The sequence below is a fragment of the Miniopterus natalensis genome, chromosome 2 (genome assembly GCF_054644295.1).
Source record: "Miniopterus natalensis isolate mMinNat1 chromosome 2, mMinNat1.hap1, whole genome shotgun sequence".
NCBI lineage: Eukaryota > Metazoa > Chordata > Mammalia > Chiroptera > Miniopteridae > Miniopterus > Miniopterus natalensis.
In genome coordinates, this window is record NC_142082.1 from 172,632,179 (window position 1) to 172,654,455 (window position 22,277).

The window sequence follows — 22,277 nt, forward strand, 5'->3', positions numbered from 1 at the left end:
GATTTCCCATTTACAATTTTGTGAGCATCCATTTACAGTCCACATGGTTGAATGATGCCTTTTTAGCATCTTTAAAGTGCTCAGGTGCAAGTAGGAGCGTTGGGTTTACACAGGATTGGTTCTGTTGTTGCCCTTGTTTTACAGATGAAGAAACGGGGGTTCAGAGAACTAGATAATTAGCTAATAATTGGCAGAATTTGGATGTAAATCTTCTCTGAGCCCTGACCCCAAGCACTTGAACACATGCCATATTTCATGGCTGCTCTAATCCGTGTAGATACTGCATATGTTCCTTCTCCCAGTGGTGAGCAAGTGAGTAACGTTGGAACATGTATCTCAATTTTTTCCTGGCATTATCCAAAAATATTGTTTCTCAGCTAGTCACCAAATCCTGGCCTTTGGAATTACAAAGCAATATTGTCCATTAAAGATATGCTGGTGTGCTGGGGAAAGTAAGGTAGCTTGAACACCAGCTCTGCTGCCTACTGGCCACGTGACGTACAGAACAGTCTCGTTTGTCCCCAAGGAATTACAGTCCAGTGAATCCAGTGAGGCAATATATGCACAATGTTGTGTCCTACACAAGGTGAGCACTGGATAGGTGTTAATTACCTTTGCCTTCTAAGTGCAGTTTGTCCTGGATACCTGAGGATACTTCTTGGTGAGAACATCAACACCCAGTGGGAAGTTTGTTCATTTCCTGATCAGTTACTAAGTGGGGGTCCCACTTATGTGTAAATATCCAATGGTGTTACCATTTAAAAATTGGTTCCCACCCAGCCAAATCAGAATCAAGCACTTAGAATCAAGGTAGAACCAAGTTGACTCTCCATCTACCTATAAAAAAATAGCTTTTACCTAAAGCGATAGGATAAACACAAGTTAGCATGACTGTCTACTGTCAGTGCTGGAAGAATTTTGCTGAGGAGTGCTATTCTCTAGCTGGCAGTTATTTTATTGTATGTATTTTATTTTTTAATGAAAGGAGCATCAGCTTCTCTTGGTTTATTTGCTTTCAAAAAGCAATGCAAATTCTCAAAGTGAAATTAATCAACCATTGATAGATCTTAAATTTTACCTTCTCAACACTGCATGCTCTGATTCACCAGTCGATATTTATTTATTAGCCTCAGACCTTGAAAGTTCTGTCTGGGGTGCTTGAATTATTATGTCTCAGAAACCAACCTTTGGAAAGGTGCTTGTTTTATAGTACAAATGAGGCTGGATTTTGTATTCCTGGGGGAGAGGTATTCTGTTTTTCATCGCTGTGTCAGAGTGCCTACTGAATGCCTGATGAATGAAGAAATGGACCCCCGGTGGGGAAAGGGGCTTGCTTGGTATGACTGTATTTGAGTTAAGTATCATAAATCTCACGTTCTAAAATTTCTAGTGCCGTTAAAGTTTCTCATGATGAAGCAAGTCATTGAAATCATCCTTGTGAATACTAGATATATTATTATACACTCAATTTAGCCTTTTATTTTATATAATTCCTCTCTAAGTAGAGATCACATTGTCGATAAAGGACCAAGAAGGTAAGAAGTTTGGACAGCTGATTAGTTTTAACCTCCACTAATGGAGGAGATAGCCTTGGGTAACTGTGGGCCCCACTTCATTTGGGGATCAGGGGTAGGAATGGAGCTTGTGAATCTAACTGTGGTCTACCTGTGAGGTTGGGAGTCCCTCGGAGCCGAGAGCAGCTCTCCTTTTGCATCTGTTTCAGCACCTAGCAGGATGTTAGGCACATTGTAAATGTGTAATAAATAATTGATGAATTCACAGTTAAGTATTCTGTTTGTCCTTGGATGTATGTGTTCATTTTCTTGATCTTGATAATCATTCCATAATGCATGTGTGTGTGTGTGTGTGTGTGTGTGTGTATCATCACATTGTACACTTTAAATTTAAACAATTATATTTGTCAGTTATTCCTCAATAAAGTTGGGGAAAAACGAGGCAGAGGCCATTTCCTGTTTATCTTGCATTTCCAGCATCAGTTGAAATAGTAGGGACATAGCCGGCATTGGATAATTTTTCATTAACTCTTTCCTTTCCTCTTTTTCTTCCATCCGTCTACAGAAATTTATTGAATGCTTTTTAAGTGCCAGACCCTTGAGATACACCAATGAAAGAACACAGTCCAGAGGAGACAGAGATATATGTATCGGCAATTGCAAAGTAATGTTCTGCCAGCGTTTGCTAACAAGGCTAACAGGCATGAGGTGTGATATCTCATTGTGGTTTTGATTTGCATTTCCCTGATGATTAGTGATGCTGAGCATCTTTTCATGTACCTCTTGGCCATTCAGTTCCTTTGCCCATTTTTATATTTGTTTGTATTTGCTGTTGCATTGTATGAGTTCCTTGCATATTTTAGATATTAAATCCTCATTAGATATGTGGTTCTCAAACATTTTCTCCCATTCCATAGGTTGCTGTTCACTTTTGTTGATGGTTTCCTTTGCTGTGCAGAGGCTTTTTAGTGTGACGTAGTCCCACTTGTTAATTTTTCTTTTGTCATTTTTGCTTTTGGCATCAAATCCAAAAACCTGTTGCCAAGACCAATAACAAGGAGCTTACCATCTATGTGTGTGTGTTTTTTTACTAGGAGTTTTACAGTTTCAGGTCTTACATTCAAGTCTCTCATCTATTTTGAGTTGATTTTTATATATGGTGTAAGAGAGAGGTCCAGTTTTATTCTTTGAGTGTGGATATCCTGTTTTCCTGTCACCATTTATTGAAGAGGCTGTTCTTTCCCCCATTTTGTATTCTTGGCTCCTTTGTCAAAATTTAATTGACCACATATGCACGGGTTTATTTCTGGGCTCTTGATTCCGTCCCATTGATCTACGTGTCTGTTTTTATGCCAATACCATATTGTACTGATACTGTAGCTGTGTAGTATAGTTTGAAATCAGGAAGTGTGATGTCTCCAGCTTTGTTCTTTCTCGATTGCTTTGGCTACTTGGGTTCTATTGTGGTCTATTCTGTATAAAAGTCTATACAAATTTTAGGATTGTTTTTCTATTTCTGTGAAAAATGCCATTGAGATTTTTTAAATTAAATTTATAGGGTGACATTGGTTAATAAAATTATATAGGTTTCAAGTGTACAATTCTATGATACATATTATGTTTACCACCTGAAGTCAAGTCCCCTCCTGTCACCATATATTTGGCCCCCTTTACCCTTTACTTGCCTACCCCCTTTCCCTCTGGTAATTACCATACTGTGAATTTTGTTTGTCATGTTTGTTCATTTGTTGTTTTCCGCTGAGCTTTGGGCAGGGGTTGCATTAAATCTATAGGTGGCTTTAGGTAGGTAGTATGGACATTTTAACAATATCAGTTCATCCAGTCCAGGAGCATGGAATATATTTTCACTTATTTGTGTCTTCAATCTTTTTCATCAGTGTTTTATGGTTTTCTGTGTATAGATATTTCACTTCCTTGTTTAAATTTTTTCCTAAATATTTTATTCTTTTTGATGTTTTTATAAATGGGATTATAGTCTCAGTTTCTCTTTCCAACAGTTCATTGTTAGTATGTAGAAATGTGACTGATTTTTGCATATTGATTTTTCTCTGCAATTTTTCTGAATTTATTAGTTCTAACAATTGTTTTTGTGGAGTCTTAGGGTTTTCTATGTATAATATGTCATACAACAGAGACAGTTTTACTTATTCCCTTCTGATCTGCATGCCTTTTTTTTTCTTGCCTAATTGTTCTGGCTAGGACTTCTAGGATTACGTTGCATAAATGTGGTGAGAGTGGGCATCCTTGTCTTGTTTCTGATCTTAGAGGAAAAGTTCTCAGCTTTTCACCACTGAGTATGATGTTAACTGTTTCTTGTCACATGTGGCCTTTAATGTGTTGAGGTACATTCCTTCTATACCGAGTTTGTTAAGAGTCTTTATCATGAAAAGATGTTGAATTTTGTCAAATACTTTTTCTTCATCTACTGAGATGATCATATAACTTTTATTCTTTTTTTAAAATATGTTTTTTATTGATTTCAGAGAGAGGAAGGGAGAGGGAGATAAAAACATCAGTGATGAGAGAGTCATTGATCAGCTGCCTCCTGCACGCCCTCTACTGGGGATTGAGCCGGCAGCCTGGGCATGTGCCCTGACCAGGAATTGAACCGCAATCTCCTGAATCATAGGTCAGTGCTCAACCACTGAGCCATGCCAGCCAGGCTTATTCTTCATTTTGTTAATGTGATGTATCGCATATATTTATTTTCATAATTGAACCATCCTTGCATCACAGAACAAAATCCTATTTGATCATGGTGTATGATCCTTTGAATGTACTATTGAATTCAATTTGCTAATATTTTATTGAGGATTTTTGCACAGTCAGTGCACCTGCGGAAGGAAGGAGTTTTAGGAGCCTCTGATGTCATCATCCTAGGCCCTCCCTCCACAACTCTGTGTTCTTTATCACCCTGTTTTCCCCACACAGATTTACCTCTATTATGACGTAGGCCCCAAGCTCTGCTAATGCTGCTTTTAGAAAGGCCCAGAGTCATCACTCAGTGAATGAAGATAGCTACTTAGCCTCCCTATTCCCTAAGTTCCCTTCTCCTAAAGGAGTGTTGATAATATCGACCTCAGAGTGTAGAACATCTCTCATCAATCCTAATGTGCAGTGATTAAAATATTAATAGCTATGATAATACTGATAACTGAAAATAAAATAGCTAATATTTATTAAGTATGTATTCTGTGCAGACATTGCTACATGTATTAATTCATATAATTCTCAAAACAGCCAAATGGGGTAAGACTACTCTTATTCACATAGGTAGGTCAAGTTGTCCAAATTTCCACAGCTGGAAAGGGGTAGAATGAGAATACATGCCAACCTAGGCAGACGGATTACGGAGCCTACAATCTTAACCATTAAGCTCATTCTCAATAATGATTGTTACTATATCACTGTAAATGGGCAGCGCTTTTAAAAAAAAAATCCTCACCTGAGGATATGTTTTTACTGATTTTAGAGAAAGAGGAAGAGAGAGAGAGAGAGAGACAGAGAAACATCGATGTGAGAGAGAAACATCAATCAGTTGCCTCCCATATGTGCTCTGACTGGAGATCGAACCAGCAACCTTTTGGTATATGAGACAGTGATCCAGCCAACTGAGCCACACTGGCTAGGGCTTTTTTTCTTACAAAACTTGCTTTGTCTAGAACTGCTCTATCCTGACAGGTAGGTACTACTATTATCCCCATTTTATAGATAAAGAAACTGAAGCCCTAAAGGCTAATTATAGAAACAGTTCATAGTGGCAGCGACAGGATTTGAACCCAGGCATCTGGATTCAGAGTCCATGTTCTTAAGTATGATGCTTCAGTGTGAGCTATTAATAGCCACTGTGCCCAATTCCTTTTGATCTCCTTGAGCAACATAAGAAAATTATTTTATATTACATTATAATATTATTATTGTATCTACCCACTAAACTGTGAGCCTTTCTGTGGTCTATTGGAGCTCTGTTTACACTCTTCCCTGTTGTTACCTCTAACCCCCCAAAATGTGCCCCTAACTACCACATTAGTTTGTGAAAAGCGAAGCAGCTACATAGGTATTTTGCCATGCCTCACCAAATAAAACGAGAGGAGGTCAAGTGCAAAAGTCTATGAAATTTGAAGCCATTAAGGTTAGAGATTTCAAACAACAGTTAGTCTGCAAAACATTTGCGAGAGAAGGCTTCACTTGGTCACAATACCTGACCATTGTTTTACAAATACCTTAGCAATACTGATCTAATACAAGGGTAGGCAAACTTCTTCTGTAAAGGGCCAGATAGTAAATATTTTCAGCTTTGAGGACCACAGGGTCCTTGTCACAACTACTATAATGCAGAAGCAGCCGTAGACGACATGTAAACAAGTGAGTGCGGCCGTGTTCCAGTAAAACTTGACTTACAGCGACAGATGGTGGGCCAGATGTGGCCCATGAGCCATGGCTTGCTGATTCCTAATCTCAGAGGAAGATCAGCCACTGTAGCAGATATTTGATGCCAGTGAATTTGGGAATCAATAGCCCTAAGAGGCATAGATTTTAAAACAATATTAATCCCATGTTTGTTTTCACCTCACCTCTTAGTTTCTAAGGGGCCTGATTTTGACATCTTCTCACATCTGCTGAGCAAGGTGCTTGCTAACTGTGGTTAGCTAAGGCTTAAAATATTTACATGCTGTGAAGTGCTACTTACCTGATCCAGCCATTTGACTCATTAATGTACTGGAATATGACTTTAGGGACAGGCGTTCAGTACTGTGTGACAGTGAGGGTTAAACAAGTATCAAAAGATCACATAGAATGAAAATGTGTGAAAATATGCCTTGCTTTAAACTATCTTAAATCCTTTTGCTAAATAATTTTGCAAAGTAGTTCAGTTACTCAAAATAAATGCTTATTTACGGACAATGGAATATAATTTTATAAAAAATAATTTAAGACATTTCAAGGGGGCCTTAAAATGTCACAGTTGCCTGCCAGAGGGATTTTCATTAATTATCAACTGTATAGAAATTTCATTGTTAGCACTGAAATTAGTCAAGATCAACTTGATAACTCAAATTGCATAAACAGCCTTTATATTGTTCCCTTGAGATAATCATTGTAAATTTGATTAAAAAGTGACATTTCAAAGTCCATGTAGTTTAACGTCGTTTTTGCCCATTTTTCAAACATTTTTTAAATTAAATGTCTATAGAAGCACATTGTATGGCTAAAAAAATCTAATGTACCATTTTAGCACAGACCTGTAATCAGTGAATAATTAGTAGGTTGTATTGTGGAATTAGTTTTGATAACTTTTTAGACTTCTCTGAGTTAACATTTGTTTTATGATCAGTTAAATATTGATTAAGGAAATCCAGAGAGGGCCAGCTTTGCCATCTGTCTCATTCACTGGCCGTTCAGTGTGTTGCCTTGGACATTCAGGAGGCTGTGCTGACTCTGGGGAAAGCCCATTGCTTGTGGGCATTGCCTGGGACAGGCCAGTGGGCCAGGGCTGAGAATTATTATCAAGAATATTGATCAGCCCAGCGGGAGTGGCTCAGTTGGTTCAACATCATCCTGTGCACCAAAAGGTTGCCGGTTTGATTCCTGGTGAGGGCACATACTGGAGGTGCGGGTTTGATCCCCTGTCGGGGCACATATGGAAGGCAACCAGTTGATGTTCCTCCCTCCCTCCCTCCCTCCCTCCCTCCCTCCCTCCCTCTCTTCCTCTCTCTAAGTATGTCCTTGGGTGAGGATTTAAAAAAAAAAAAGAATCTTGATCATATTAAGGAGAGATAGGGGCCTGGATTAGTGTCCCATTGCCATGGTAACAAATTGCCACACACTTAGTGGCTTATAATGACAATTTATTATCTTAGAGTTCTGCAAGTTAGAAGTTTAGTCTCACTGGACTAAAATAAAATTGTTTGCATGGTTGGGTTTTTTTCTGGAGGCCCTAGGGGATAATCTGTTTCCTTGCATTTTTCAGCTTCTAGAGCTGCCACATTCTCTCCTCAAGGCCCCTCCCCTGAGCCAACAACATAGCATCTCTCTGACTCCAGCCACAGAAGGTTGTCTGCCCGTTTTAAATTATTTTGTTTATTTTTTATTTAAGTATAGTTGGTATACAATATTTTATTAGTTATATTACTTTAGGTTTACAATATAGTGATTCAACATTTTTATACCTGACAGTGTGATCACCCCACTAACTTCAATGATGATCTGTCATACAAATGTATCACAGTATTATTGACTGTATTTCCCTTTCCCTTTCTCATTCCTCTCCCCTCTTCCTCCTCTCTAGCTACCATCCCTTTAGTCTCTGTTCCTATGAATCTGTTTTTGCTTTGTTTTGTTTGTTCATTTGTTTTGTTTTATTAAATTTCACAAAAGAGTGAGACTAAGGTATTTGTCTTTCTCTGTCTGACTTATTTCACTTAGCATAATATCCTTATCATTCATGTTGTCACAAATGGCAAGATTTAGTTCTTTTTTTACTGCTGCATAGTATTCCTGTGTGTGTGTGTGTGTGTGTGTGTGTGTGTGTGTGTATAAAGGTTCTCTGCTTTTTTTTTTTTTTTTAATATATCTTTATTGATTTCAGAGAGAGGAAGGGAGAGGGAGAGAGACAGAAACATCAATGATGAGAGAGCCATTGATCAGCTGCCTCCACGCCCCCAACCGGGGATCAACCAGAAACCCAGGCATGTGCCCCGACTGGGAATCAAACCTCTATCTCCTGGATCCTAGGTCGATGCTCAGCTGCTGAGCCACACCCGGTCAGATCTCTGCTTTTAAGGACTCGTGTGATTAGATTGTTTCCCCTTGGGTTACCCAGGATACTCTCCCCATCTCAAAGTCCTTAATCAAATATGCAAAATCTCTTGCCACGTAAGGTAATATATTCACAGGTTCCAGAGATTAGGACTTAGACATCTTTCGGGCGCCATCATTCCATCTGCCACAAGCCCAGAATTGGGTGTACTAGATTCACTGTCTGCGCTGCTTGGGCCCATCGCCTCATCTTCTCACTCTCCAGCTTGTGTTTGGCCATCCATTTCTGTCTCAGTTCACTCAAAACCTTTCTCTTCTCAACTCTTAACTTTTCAGCCTTTCTTAGCAAGCAGTCCTGATGGCTGCCTTCTCCTGCTGAGAGCAGTGTTGCTGAGTGGGCTAGCCAGGCCGCCTACGTGCAGATATTGGCCGTGACCTTTGGCAAGTTACTCGCTCTCTCGGGGCCATCATTTTCTCATCTGTAAAATGAGGACAGAGAATGTGCATGTACCATGGGACGAGTTAATATAGTTAACACCCTGAGAACAATGCCTGTCACCTAGCAAGCCCTCGAGGGATGCTCACTACATTGTTGATGTTATTTTGGTCACTTTCTTTGTAGATAATCCCTCAAGATTTTATTTGTGACCTTTCTTCTCCAGAAATTAATGCTCTTCTCTCAGAGCGTTAGCATTAATCTCTAGTTAAAGAACCCCAGCCAGAAACATTTCCAAACTCCACACCTCTATTTCTGGCAGTGCAGGGTGAACATTTTATTTGGATGTCTCCAGGAAGCCAGAGACCAAGCCCATCCGAAGCCAAGCCAAAATATTCCATTCATGCTTTTATTTCTTTTCTGCCTTCAGATCCAAAATCAAGTTTGATTCTTTCCTCTCACCTTTAAACATTCAAGAAAGGTTATCAAATTCTACAGACTGTACTTTTATTCTTACCTTGACCTATTGCCCCAGGGAAAGTGGAACAGTCTTCTTAAATCCCTGCTCTGATGATGCCCAGCCCCACCTTGTTCACAGAACGCCAGCGACTCCTCACTGCCTTCATATGAAGATTATGCTTTTTGTGTAACATTCAGAAATTCTCTACAGATTTTAAATGCCATACAAAAATAAGCTGTCGCCCGGCCGGGTGTGGCTCAGCGGTTGAGCATCGACCTAGGATCCAGGTGATCGGGGTTCAATTCCCGGTCGGCATATGCCCGGGTTGCGGGTTTGATCAATGACTCTCTCATCATTGATGTTTCTATCTCTCTCCCTCTCCTTTCCTCTCTGAAATCAATAAAGATATATTTAAAAAAAAAAAAAGTAAGTTGTCATTATCATTACTTTTAGTCTCAACAGTCAATGTTACTGCTCAGACATCTTAAACATGCTTGAAACTGGACACCTCTTCCTCTCTTGAATTCACTGTTTTTTTCATACGTTCATACCCTGTGTCTTTGCTGCCAGGAATGCTCTTCCCCCCATCTCTGCCTGTCAGAGCCTTACTCGGCAGCCCAGGCTTGGAGACGATACCACCTTCTTTGTGGAGCCCTTTCTGATGGCCTTTCCTCTCCAAGTCAGGAGTGAGCAAACTAATGCCCACAAACCAAATCCGACCCACCATCTGGTTTTATAAATAAGGTGTTATTGGGACTCAGCCACACTCATTCCTTTCTGCATCGCCTGTGGCTGCTCTTGGTGAACAATAGCAGAGTTGAGTAATTGCAACGGAGGTGACATGGCCCACCAGGGGAGGAATATTTACTATCCTGTGACCCCTCTGTCCCCTTGGAGCCGCGTAGTCTGTACTGCACCTCCCTGGTGAGCCTTTCACATCTTCTGTTAGAACTACTTTTGCCTGCCTCTGTTACCTGTGATAACATACTCCCCTTGTAGACGGATTGATCCTGCCCTCACCATCCTTGTTCTTGACATTGGGCCTAGCAGGATGGAGGGCTCAGGGGTTGTCAGTAGAAATAAGTTATTCTGTAAAAAATATATATATCAAACTCACTTATATAAAGCACTGTTCCCTTTAGAGGGTTAGTGCTCATTTGATGTTACTGATAGTAAATCATTTTGTGTTTGATTCCTAGAAGCATTTCATTGACCACCAAGATAAGCTACGAAGTTGGCTCCAAGGATCTTAAGGACAATGTTCTTACGCTATTTAAGTTGCTACTCGGTGAGGTCGTTTGATAAGAGGTCCCACTGAAATTTAGGATTGCAGTGTACACTTTTTCACTATGTGTGGGTCTGGGTTCCACCGAATGCAGTAGATGCAGAGTTTCCCCTTAGCTATTTCTGTTGCCGACCCACAACTGTATGTACTTGGGCTGGAGCAACCTTTGACCATGCTGCTTTCTTATGAAAGAGGCCAAATAGTTCAATGTGTTTTAGGAAAACCGGAGATGCCTCACGGGCTTCTTAAGAAGAGATCCAGTGACCTTGATTTTTATTATGATTTTTAAACCCAGGAAGCATTGGTGTCCTCCTTCAGGCTGCGCCAGACGCCCTTGCTCGTTGCTACATTAGGCCTCCAGAGGGCGCTGTCTGGGCTTCATCTCAGCTCTGTGACTGTGCCCTGCGATGCACCCAGGCTCAGTTACCCGCCTTTTCTGAGACTCCAAGTTCCTCAGAATCTGTTTGCTTTGGGTCCACCTGAGCTCACCTGACTGAGAGGCACAAATCCTGCCCCCTCTAATGGGAACACACCTAAGCTAACGACAGGTGGGTCGCACCCTTTGCTCTGTGCGTTCCTCAGTGCTGGAGTCTTTTCTCTCCCTAGGATATGGGAGGGTACCAGCCTATTTTATAAACATTTTTTAAAATGTTGTTTGAACCAAATAAGAGAGGATATTAGAAAAGCTCCAGAAAGACTGGGAAAGTAAATCCAGACCTGAGAGCAGCCAGGAGAATTTCCACCTCCATTCTCTGAGTGGCCGAGGAAGAAAAAGTGCTGGGTTTGCCCTACGCTCTGGAGTTAGAGCTGACAAAGAAGAAACTAGAAATAAAGACCCCATTCCACAGATGACTTTTTTCTTAATTGGGAGTAGGTGAGTCTTATGCTTGGCCCTTGGTGGTGACATTCAGAACATAGTGCTTCAGTGGTTTGAGCAGTAATTTATCTAAGAAATGACAAGAAGAGTGATGCAACACATAGATGTTATTGCTGAGAGTTGTAAAGCAGTGACAGGACGACAAATGTTCCTGTGGCCCAGCGCTCTTCTGAGTAGCAGGAGTGACATTCAGATGAAAGCAGATCACTGTCACAGGCTCGCCTGCTTCTACCTGCGACGCAGCCAGAACGGGTGCACCTTGGAAGCCGGCCAGAAAGGAGGAGCACTGAAGAATTTTATTTCACTGAGGAATATACTAACATGTTACATAGAATTTCTGAGACATAAAGAATATATATGAGGAGCTTCAAAGAAATATGAATTTTGCTTTCTGTTAGCAGAATATTGAACATGTATTGTGTTTCTGTGGACTCATTGAATTTCTCAGGAGGAAACCCGGAGCAGGTAGGAAAGGTGGGCTTGACATTTAGGAGACAGAGCAAAGCAAGAGTGCCTCTGGAGATGACCACACGAAGATGACACCTGGAGACGGGGAGTTCATAAGAGCACATGGGGAGAGAATGTAGAGAAAGGGAAGCCAGAGTCAAGACTTGGGGAAATGCCCACTGTGGGAGGCTGACAGTGGCTCCCAAATACATGTCCATGTCCTAATCCCTAGAGCACGAGAATGTGACCTTATTTGGAAAGAGTTTGCAGATGGGATTAAGTGAAGGATTTTGAGATGTTTTAATCTAGGAGGGCCTTAAATGCCATCGCATGTGTCCTTATAAGAGAGAGGCAGAGGGAGCTTAGACACAGATGGACACAGAGGCGCAGGTGACATGACTGTGGAGACAGAGATTGGAGTGATGCAGTCACAAGGCAAAGAGCACCGTGGAGTGCTGGCACCCATGGGGAGCTGAAAGAGGCAAGGAGGTGACTTCGTCCCCAGGGTTTTGAGAGGAAACAGCCCTCTCAGCACCTTGATTTCAGACTTCTAGCCCCCAGACTGTGATAATAAATTTCTGTTTCAAGCCACCAGAGCTGTGGTAATTTGTTACAACAGCCCTAGGACACTCATCTTTGGGAACAAGAGAGAGAGAGTTTTAAATCAGATGAGTAGAGGCAATGGGGGCCTCAGGGAGTGAGAATAAAGAGTGAAGGGAAGTCAATGAAATGAGAGGAGCTAACGGTGACAGCTAACTTGTCACCCAGGCACCTGCTGTATCCCAGGCACTTCCATAAGAACGTTAGAGGTATTACTTCATTCTTACAACTCTCTGAGGTATAAGCTGCGGTTATCCTCATTTTACAGGTGAGGAAACTGAAGCACAAAAAGATTCAATAACTTACACTAGGAAAAACGGGTAATAAATGGTGTGGCCAAGATATAAACTGAGAGGCTCTGGCTCCAGCACCCACATTTTAGCCACACACTTCATTTCTCTCTTCTCCTCCCTAAAGTTGTGTGTTTCTCAAGGTTCGGCTTTAGATCTTTTTATCATGTAAGGTAGATGATAGGTCTCAAGGAAAAAAGGTATTGTTTTAAAAGTTATTTTGAGGTAGCCCTGGCCGGTGTGGCTCAGTTGGTTGAGCACTGTCCTATGTTCCAAGAGGTCACCGGTTAGATTCCCAGCCAAAGCACATGCCCGGGTTTCAGGCTCGATCCCCAGAAGGGGGCATGCAGGACGCAGCTGATCAGTGTTTTTCTCTCTCTCCCTCCCTCTCTCTAAAATCAATAAAAGCATAGTTTAAAAAAAGGTATTTTGAGGTAGAAGGGAGGAAGATTAGAAACTTGACATCACCTGGGCTCCACCTTCTCAGCCGAGCTGCAGAGGCTATTGCCTGCTGACGCCAAGGGAGGCGGCCCAGGAACCTGGGGCAGGTGGCGAGGGTGCAGTGAAGCAGGAAGCACCGAATTGAATTTTTGCTGCCCAGGTAAACGTGCTCAGTGTCATTTCCTTGGCTGGCTCTTGACCTGTGCCCAAGGAGACTTTGTACCGCGTAGAATGCCACATGCAGGGGGAGAAGGGGCAGAAGGAGGGCTGTCACCCCACACCTCTGCATGGAATGTACTTCGTTCAGAGCCAAGGAAGGAACCAGAGAGGTGTACATATGACCCTTGTCCTTAGAAACTCTTGAGCTGGTTGGAGAAATGGGACCTCCACGGGCTGGCAGGTAAATAACAGGACCAGGGCCTTGCATGGTAAGATGATAAAGCTAACTGTAGTGAACTGGGTGCTGACTGTGGGCCCGAGGAACTGGAAGGGCTTTTAGGTGACGGTCTCAGCTGGTTCTCACTGACTAAGGAGTTTGATAGCTGGTCAAGGTCCTGGAGGACATTTCAGCATGATGCAAAAGGGGGGGGGGGGGTAGAGCAACAGCTCTCTAAGAGTTTGGGTCCAAGGAGTGCCAGAATATTATACCTTCCAAACCCACCTTGATAGATGATATACCTTCCAACCCTACTTCGTTAAATTATTCAGAACCACTACAGACTTAAAACAATTAGCCTATGTTCTGCTATTTAATTCATTAGGCTACATGGTGTAATGGAAAAGAGTGGAGTTAAGATTCCAGTTAATCACTTGTGTGACCTTGGACTTCACCTCTTAAGCCTCAGGATTCCCATCTGTAAAATGTAGATAATAATTCTCTGTCTTTTGGGGTTGGGGTGAGGCATTAATGGGATAGCAGTTGATAGCTAAGCACAGTGCCTGGCATTTAATGGATAATCAGTGTCAATATTTTTTAATATAAAATAGTTAAGAACACAGTGGATGATACAGTTTATTGGCTGACAATTCATTTCTGAAGACATGACTGCTGAATCTTCTATAAATGTTCATGCTTTCACGTGTCTGAAGTATATTTTCTATGTTGTGTACTGTTTGTTTATACATCTCTCTCCTCCATGGACTTGGCCATTGCATAAGCAGAGTTCTGAAGGGCCAGGTCCTTTATTTGTACCTCTGAGAACTCCTAATTCTTGGAAGACCTGAATGGATTTGCTCTGGTATTAGGGTTCTCCCCAATTCCCCTGTGATTTATTCATTTCCCTCATATCCATCCTCTCCTGGTAATACTCATGAATTCTTTCTTATTTTTAACATTTCCCTATGCTCTCTTTTATTATATAATTTTAAATGTGGAATTCAACAATTTCAAGTAGTTATGCCATTTATGTCCACTGTGTCATTTTTACTCTCGTTTGTCATTTTGTGTTTCCTTGAGGGGAGTTATATAAGAGCTAGAAGTGCCACACTGACTCACAGTCCTGGTCCCTTCGGCCCAATAATCCTCTGCGAAAGGGACAAGAAGAGATGTTTTGTGGAGAGCAGTCTATTTCACATTCGCAGACTGAGACTGCATGTACTGTCTGATGTTGACTTAAAACATCTCTCCAGCCCCTTCATCTGTCACCTGAAAACCTGTCTGCCATCTTCTGGAATCTTGATGGGGCTACAGACATTCATTCTGCACCTCTGTGGAAGTGTGGAGCATACACTGGTGGTAGGGAGCACGGAGGAGTAGAAGAATACCGGGTTGATGCTGTGGGGTTCGTCCTGCCCATGGAGAGAGAGACCAGGAGTCTAAGGACACACTTGCCCAGGTGGGCACCTGGGCATCAGAGCAGGGCATGCATTGCCGAGGGAAAGCTGCCAGGCTACCTCTCAAGGGGCCGCCCAGCATGGTAGGCCTTACCTGGGTGAATTTCCCAAGACCAAGGCTCAGGCTCACAACATGTGGGTTTAGATGTTGGGGCAGACTCATGCTAAGCAGTTCACGGGAGGTAGATGTGTAGAACCCAGGATGCCAGACTGCTGGCCCACACTGAGAACCCTGCCTGCCGGGTAGGTGGGGAGCACTAGTACCCTTGCTCTCTCCTGCACTGGAAGCACATCCTAATCTGAAGGTTGTCTGGTGAGCACTGTCAGAGCGAGGGCATGTAGGTGGGTAAAGGAGAGAGAAACTGGGTGTCAGGACTGCCTGGCTGCGCACTTGGAATTCTCGAGCTCTGACGCTGTTGCCCAGTTTGTCTCTATTACGCGGTTGGTTGGTTGGTTGGTTGGTTTTATGCTTCCTTGGCTGACCAGACCTCACTCTGATTTGAGTCTTCCTTTCCTAAAATTTGTTAGAATTTACACATAGGTCCAGGGCATATCTTTTTCCCCCACCTTGGGGAAATTTAAGGTAACTCTTCATATTTCTCGCATGACCCATGATTACTGATTTACATTTTACTTCTGAGCAGGCTTTGTATTTCCCTCACGTCTGGGATTTTAGTAGACCTCTCACTGTAGCCTTCTTCTACTGGTAATACGTAAACCGACTGTTTTAGCCTGCCAGGCCCAATTTGCTCATCTGTATAAGGCACCAGATTAATTAGCTAACCACTAAACTAACTTCTAACTTTAAATTTCTACTTTCAAGTTTTAAAAGATTCTCCTCTTAATAATAAAAAAAAATTATGTGATTTCTTGAAGCTATTAAATGGCATGATTCCTGACCAAGTCCCCCTGGCTGGCTGGCATTAATCAGGCTGGCACCTTTCCTTGGCCTTTTTTTTAAAGAACAGGTTCAGTCATTCATGACTTGGCATTCCAGCTCTGTCCTCACAGTGCTTCTCTGGACAAATCAATCACCTTTCATATTCAACTGAGGCTTCTAAAATGATTTTCTAATTCTCTTTTCCATCAGTGATTTATTAGCTGGAGTTCTTCTAGAGTGAAGGACTTTTTCTTATCAGCTATTTGGTTACCTTGAAATATTGTTAATAAAGGAAAGGACAGATGCTCACTTCTTTCCTTTATCAATTTCTTAAGTAATGAATTGAGATTTTAGCAACTTCCAATGTTGATCAATATGTGTTTTGGATTTTTTTAAATCTTTCAAACTCAGAATTTGATATATTTCATATGTGTCTGTAGGTGTGAACCATATTGATATAATCTCTGTAAATTGGTGCAATTAATATTGTTTTTGATGAGATTGGCACGATGTATGGGATTTGCTTCAAACTATTCTGGCACCTAACAAGCAAACCAACAACAAAGGGAGTGATATAGATGAAAAAAAAGATTGGAGAAATATTTTGTTTTTCAACTTTATGGAAAAATCTTGATCTTTGTTAAAGCTGGGTAGTGGGTTCATGGGGTTCATTATACTATTATTTTTGCTTTTGATATGTTTGAAAATTTTCCATATAAAATAGCTCTAGAAATGTACATAATTCTCAGAGGTGTAAATCTGAGTTCAGTCATTGACTCCGGCCTCTACGTGAATCCCACGAAGAAAATTCTTTGATTTTTATTGAAATTCCAGATACCTCAGCATCAGTTCCTAATCCTTATAGCCCCTAAAGCAGCATGCCAAATGAGTGCATATTTTCCAGGATTTTGGAAATCATTTAAACTTTTGACTTCATTGGATCCCGATTCATAAAATTCTTGTGATATCTGAGGTTGTCCACTTTTGAATAAAACAGTGTTCAGTGAATATTGTTAATGTGAAAACCACTTGGTATCACAATTCCAGTGTCACACACTCACAATTCTAGTGTCACACACATCCCCTAAGAACCTGAAACATAGTTGCTTATGCTCTCTGGATTTTATGCCAGAAAACAATCTGGCATTTCAGCCCTTCTGAACTGACTTCTTCACTCTAATGGTGCTGTTTCTCTTCCAGGTTTAAGTTTATCTATTCATGGGGCTGAAAAGCGTTTGCAAGTCCATCAACGGCGAAGTGTGGCAAGCCGCCCAGGGTCACGCCGCCTGCCCGTGGTCAGGCATTCCTCACTCCCACCGAGTAGAAGGTCAATAAGAATGGAGGCAAGCTCTTCTGGAATCACCAATGGCAAGACCAAGGCCTTCCACGCAGGTAATGCATGGGGAAAGGTCAACAAGGACTCACGTTAGTGACAACCTAAAACAGCCTGTGTTATATTTCCATTGGCTAATTATGCCATAATCCCAGTTAAGCTTGCCTTTTTAAAGAATTCTGTTTCTCCCCTTTTCTTTACTCAAACCAGTGGTAAATGTCACCAAGACCAATAAGAAGAGAGCGCGTGTGGCGCGTCAGAAAGGCTAAGGCTACATTCTGCCCACAGTGGTAGAATCTAAATGAAAATCTAAGTGAATAAACTTGCTCAGTTAGGGAAAAAAGCTTATTGTATAATAAAACAAGAAATTTTGCCATTTTCATGATAATTTGTTCCAGGAGAGACCAGGGAATTAGTCAAACTGAAAATGCCCACTTTGAAGCCCAAGGTACCTGGTTTCACTTGTCTGCATCCGCCTACGATGAGGGCAGAAAATTGGGGTCATATTAAGTTTCAAGGTTATAGGAAGCATTTTAACATGTAAAAAATGTTAAAATGAATCAATATCAAAGCAGGTCATTCCAAGAATAGGTTTTATTTGCTAGTTTGGATGAGAAGCTCATTGGCGTGTTTCTCATTCATTCAACCATACACTGAGCGCCTGCTATATGTCAGGCACTATTTTAGGTGCTGAGGAAACATCAGTGGAAAAGGAAACTTTAATGTCCACATGACTCATAAAATCATTGAAGTTTGAGGAAATTTAGAAGTCATTTAGTGTAACTCTCACCCAATCCTGATTCCTTTGTGTAATGTCCTGGCAGGTGGTCACCCAGCCCCAGCTAAAGCCAGCCTCCATCTCTAGCCATGTCACGCCACCCCCCCTCTCTCGCACTTTCTTTCTCTCTTTCAGTTGATAAGGTTTTTGGCCTGAGTAAATTGGATTGGTATACAATGGAGAAGCCCGCAAGGGAAACAGATTTGGTGGGTTTTAAAAGGCAGAAGTAGGGCCAAGATCAGAAGTCTGATAGTGAACCTACTAATACTGAGAACTGGCAAGATCATGTAAGCAGTGGGATAAACATGTCTGGAGCTTGAGAGATTGGTCTGGGAAGGAGATATAAAATTGACTGTTGTTGACATATAAATAGCCTTTGAAGCAGTGAGATGAAAAGCAATGACAAAAGAAAGGAGTGAAGATGAAGGGGAGAGGATTCAGAGCTGAAATCTGGGGCACTCCGACAGTAAAGGGAGAGAGGACATGAGTCAGCAGCAAAGACCAGGACAGAACGCCCAGTGAGGATGGACAGAAGCCATAAAGTACGTGTCTTAGAAGTTAAGTAAAGAAGGTTTATCAAGAAGAGAGGAGTGATTATCAAGGTTCAACGTTGCTGGAAGTCAAGTAAGTCAAAGACTAAGAATTGGCCATTGATTTTAGTGAAGTGAAGATCCATGGTGATTTTGATAAGAGCAGCTTAGGTGAAGTGTTTGGGATGACACCCTGATTAAAGTAGATTTAAGAGAGAATGGAAGGGTATGAATTGGATACTCTGAACATAGACAACTTTCTTTTTAGCAGTTTTGATGTGAAGGATAGTGAAGAAATAGGGGAGCAGCTGGAAGACAAGTAAGGTTCAGGGAGAGTTTCTTTTCAGAATAGCAGCCCTCCAGCAGATAATTCATGATGTTGGAAAGGGGGGAGAGTTCGTGATGTAGGCGTCAGTGAGAGAGATGAGAGCTGTGTGCGACGCAATCATGACTAGTTCATCTGTGATAGCAGATGGGAAGGGAGAATAGGTGGATGTTGGCAGTGGGATAAGGGTCTAAGAAGTTCTTTCCCCATTTTGTCAGTTTTATTTGTAATTGGGAAGCAGGGTCATCACTGAGAATGAGAGTGGAGCCGAGAGGGAGGCATGGTGTGATGACATGAGGGACCGAGGCAATGTGATTGCCAGTCACATCCAAGGGCCACTGGAGATTTATGGTCATGGTTGAAGTTACACTGGTCACCATGGTTGTGCGTTTTGCTTTAACCTTGTTTAGCCACATGAGTGCAGACATAGAATAGATGGGGAGTTAGATTTAGTCAGGGTTGCAGTTGTGCCAAAGAAATAGGAAAAGAGTGCATGAGCAGGAATGACTTTGACAATCGATTATGTGATTTAAGCTTTGTCAAGAGGAACAGTGGAAAGCTGATAGGCTCAATTGGTTGTCAAGGGTTGAAAAGGTGTTGAGGTAGGGTCATGGGAGGAAGAGCTGGAAAGACAAGAGGTAGTGATGAGAGGGGGGATGCATCACACTGATATTAGGGGGGGCGCTGTTATTAGTAATAAGCTGGTCTAGGCTAGGGTATGAAATGAGCGACTGTTACAGGGTGAAGGGGAAGATTACAGGAGGAAAGAATTCTCAGGACCGAGACACCAGCATTTGGGAAGGATCATCTATGTAGATATCGAAATCGTCAAGAATTGAATAGTTTTGGGAGAGGGATGCTAAGTCAGGAGTTAACCTCATCAGGAAATGAGGGAGCATGGCCTGGGAGGCAGCAGGTGAATGCGGTGATAAGGGTAGAAGGTGATATAATATAACAACTCAAGATTTATACCTGGGGGTGTTTAGTGAAGAGGAAAGAACAGCGGTCTCAGGTGGCATTAAGACTCAAAGAAGTCTTCTAACTGTAACTGTGTATGGTGGCAGATGCTCACTAGATTTACTGTGGTGATCATTTCTCAATATATACAAATATCACTCATCATATGTACAGCTAAAACTAATAATATGCCACTTATTCCTCAACAGTGAAAAGAGACTCAAGGATGATACCTTCTCCTCCATATCCATTGGTGTCAGGGCTGTAGGAGAAAACAGGCCCCTATGAAAGAGCCACGGGGAAGCCATGACCTCTGGGGAGAGCCCGGCTTTCATTAGAGAAGATGAAGGGAACGGTCTGAGGAAAGACTGATGATGGGCCCGATGAAGGGTTTGGGATGTTGGGGAGTTGCTTTCAAAGGCTCTCTTTAGTTATTTTCTCAGACCACCCCAAAGTTCTTCTCCAAAGAAAACAATTAACATTATCCTTCCCCTGCTTAAAAGTCTCCATGGCTGTCCAGAAGAAAGTGCAGGCTTGTGATCCCTCTGCACTTCACCCTCCCCCTAATTCCTCCCGGCTTATGTCCTTTCGGCTCCGTAACCTGCCCGTTCTAGTTGAACCACCCCCAGCTCTTTGCTATTGCTCTGGTAGGCCTTCACTTTCCATGTCGCTGTCACTGCTCAAGCTCCTCCCTGTTTTTGGAATGGCCCTTCCCCAATTAATCTCTGCTTCTCATTTCTTCAAATGTAACCCAGATTCCACTTTCTCCCCAAAGCCTTTCTAGATCTCACTGGTCAGAACTGATCTACAGAGCTTGGAACCTGTATGGCAGTCTACCTGTTTTTAGATTTTATAGTCCCCGGAAGGCAGGAACTGCATTTAATTTATCTTTCTATTTTCCATCTTCCCTACTCCATGTATTATTCAGAGTAGGTTCCACTACTAAGTGATTACTATTTGCTATTTGTCGAATCTATTCCACCCATTGGATACGGGTACATTCTGAACTTATACAGAGTGAACCTAATTCTTCTTTAAAATGACAATTCTTTAGTTGTTCAGAAACTCATCTTGAGCTGTTTGTCAACTGAAACATTTCCTAGTTTCTTCAATGCTTCTTTCAGGGACACTTTTTTCAGTTTCTTTAGCATCCTACCCACTCTGCTCTTAGAAACAGTCTTATTTTACGGCTTCCTCTTTGAAAATACAGTGCCCAGAATCGCATAGCCAATTCTGCTCGTGTCTGACCCAGGCAGAGTACAGCCAGCCTTTCATTGATATCCTGTACTGTTGTTAATGTAATACCATTTTAAAAAAATGTTATTGAGGTATTTCCTAACAGTGTAACATCAGCATGGGATAATTTAGCGTATCTCTAGTCACTGCTCTCATCCTAGAAACACATCACTACAGCCCTGGCTGGTGTGGCTCAGTTGGTTGAGTCCCATGCACCAAGAAGTCACTGGTATGATTCCTGGTCAGGACCCTTCCCCATCCAAACAATCGTATACTTTTATATCTAGGGCATGATTGACAAAACTGGAAAAGGGGGGAAAATTTAGATCTGGTTACAGGAGCGAGTCTCAGAGAGCAAATCTGAAAGCTTCCAGAATCACAGGGAAGGAGAAGGAAAGCTTTGACATTTTCTGGGAGTTACAGTGGCATCTTCATCTCAGCAGTTCATTTTCCCCCTCAGTCACTCACTGCTGGTTTTTCCTTGACTGTTATAGTTGCTGGGAGGGTCCTTGCTTTTATTACTTTAAAACCAGCATTTCAGCCCGGCTGGGCGTGCCTCAGCAGGTGAGCATCAGCCTGGGATCCAGGAGATTGAGGTTTGATTCCTGGTCAGGGCACATGCCCGGGTTGCAGGCTGGATCCCCAGTGACTCTCTCATCATTGATGTTTCTGTCTGTCCCTCTCTCCCTCTCCTTTCCTCTCTCTGAAATCAGTAAAGATATATTTAAAAATATATATATACAACCAGCATTTCAGTGGTAAGTTGGATGTAATGGGATAAGGCTAAATTTCTCAAATCTTTACAGTAGCAATACATTTAAGGATTAAAAACCTGTGTTTATATATCTACATATGATAGCACCATTTTTAATGCCCATATCCTAAATCTTAGAGCATGTGATATTGTCAGACATCACCTACTTTGCTTAGTTTATTGCATCATTTCTGGGCGAGTGAGTATTTGTAAACAGATAGTAACAAGGAAATAGCCCTTCAGTAGCATGATAATTATTTGCAAAAATAGTTAAGGTCCTTTGGTTACTTAAAGCCTCTCCCTTTTTGTACTTAGTGGAAATTTTCTCAATCAACCAAAAAGAAAAAGAAAGAAAGAAAAACACACACCACATGCACTCACATACATTCCCCCCCAACACACACACGTGGAGACACAAAAGACAAACAAAAATCAATCTGTATTTAATATAACAAATAATGTATTGACTTTAAAGGAGCATTTTGATGTGCTTTTGCAATATTTCAGCCAGTCATCTGAAT

General features: G+C 41.8%; 1 protein-coding gene across 1 annotated transcript in view; it reads left to right on the top strand.

Moving 5' to 3' along the window:
• The window catches only part of LOC148093927 (uncharacterized), a 131,289-nt gene extending 113,105 nt beyond the window's left edge, over positions 1 to 18,184 (top strand). The window contains exons 5-6 of the mRNA XM_087813797.1: positions 17,044 to 17,235; positions 18,090 to 18,184. Coding sequence (XP_087669923.1) covers positions 17,044 to 17,235; positions 18,090 to 18,184 — 287 coding nt within the window. The remainder of the gene's footprint in view (positions 1 to 17,043; positions 17,236 to 18,089) is intronic.
• Positions 18,185 to 22,277: the final 4,093 nt, after the last annotated feature.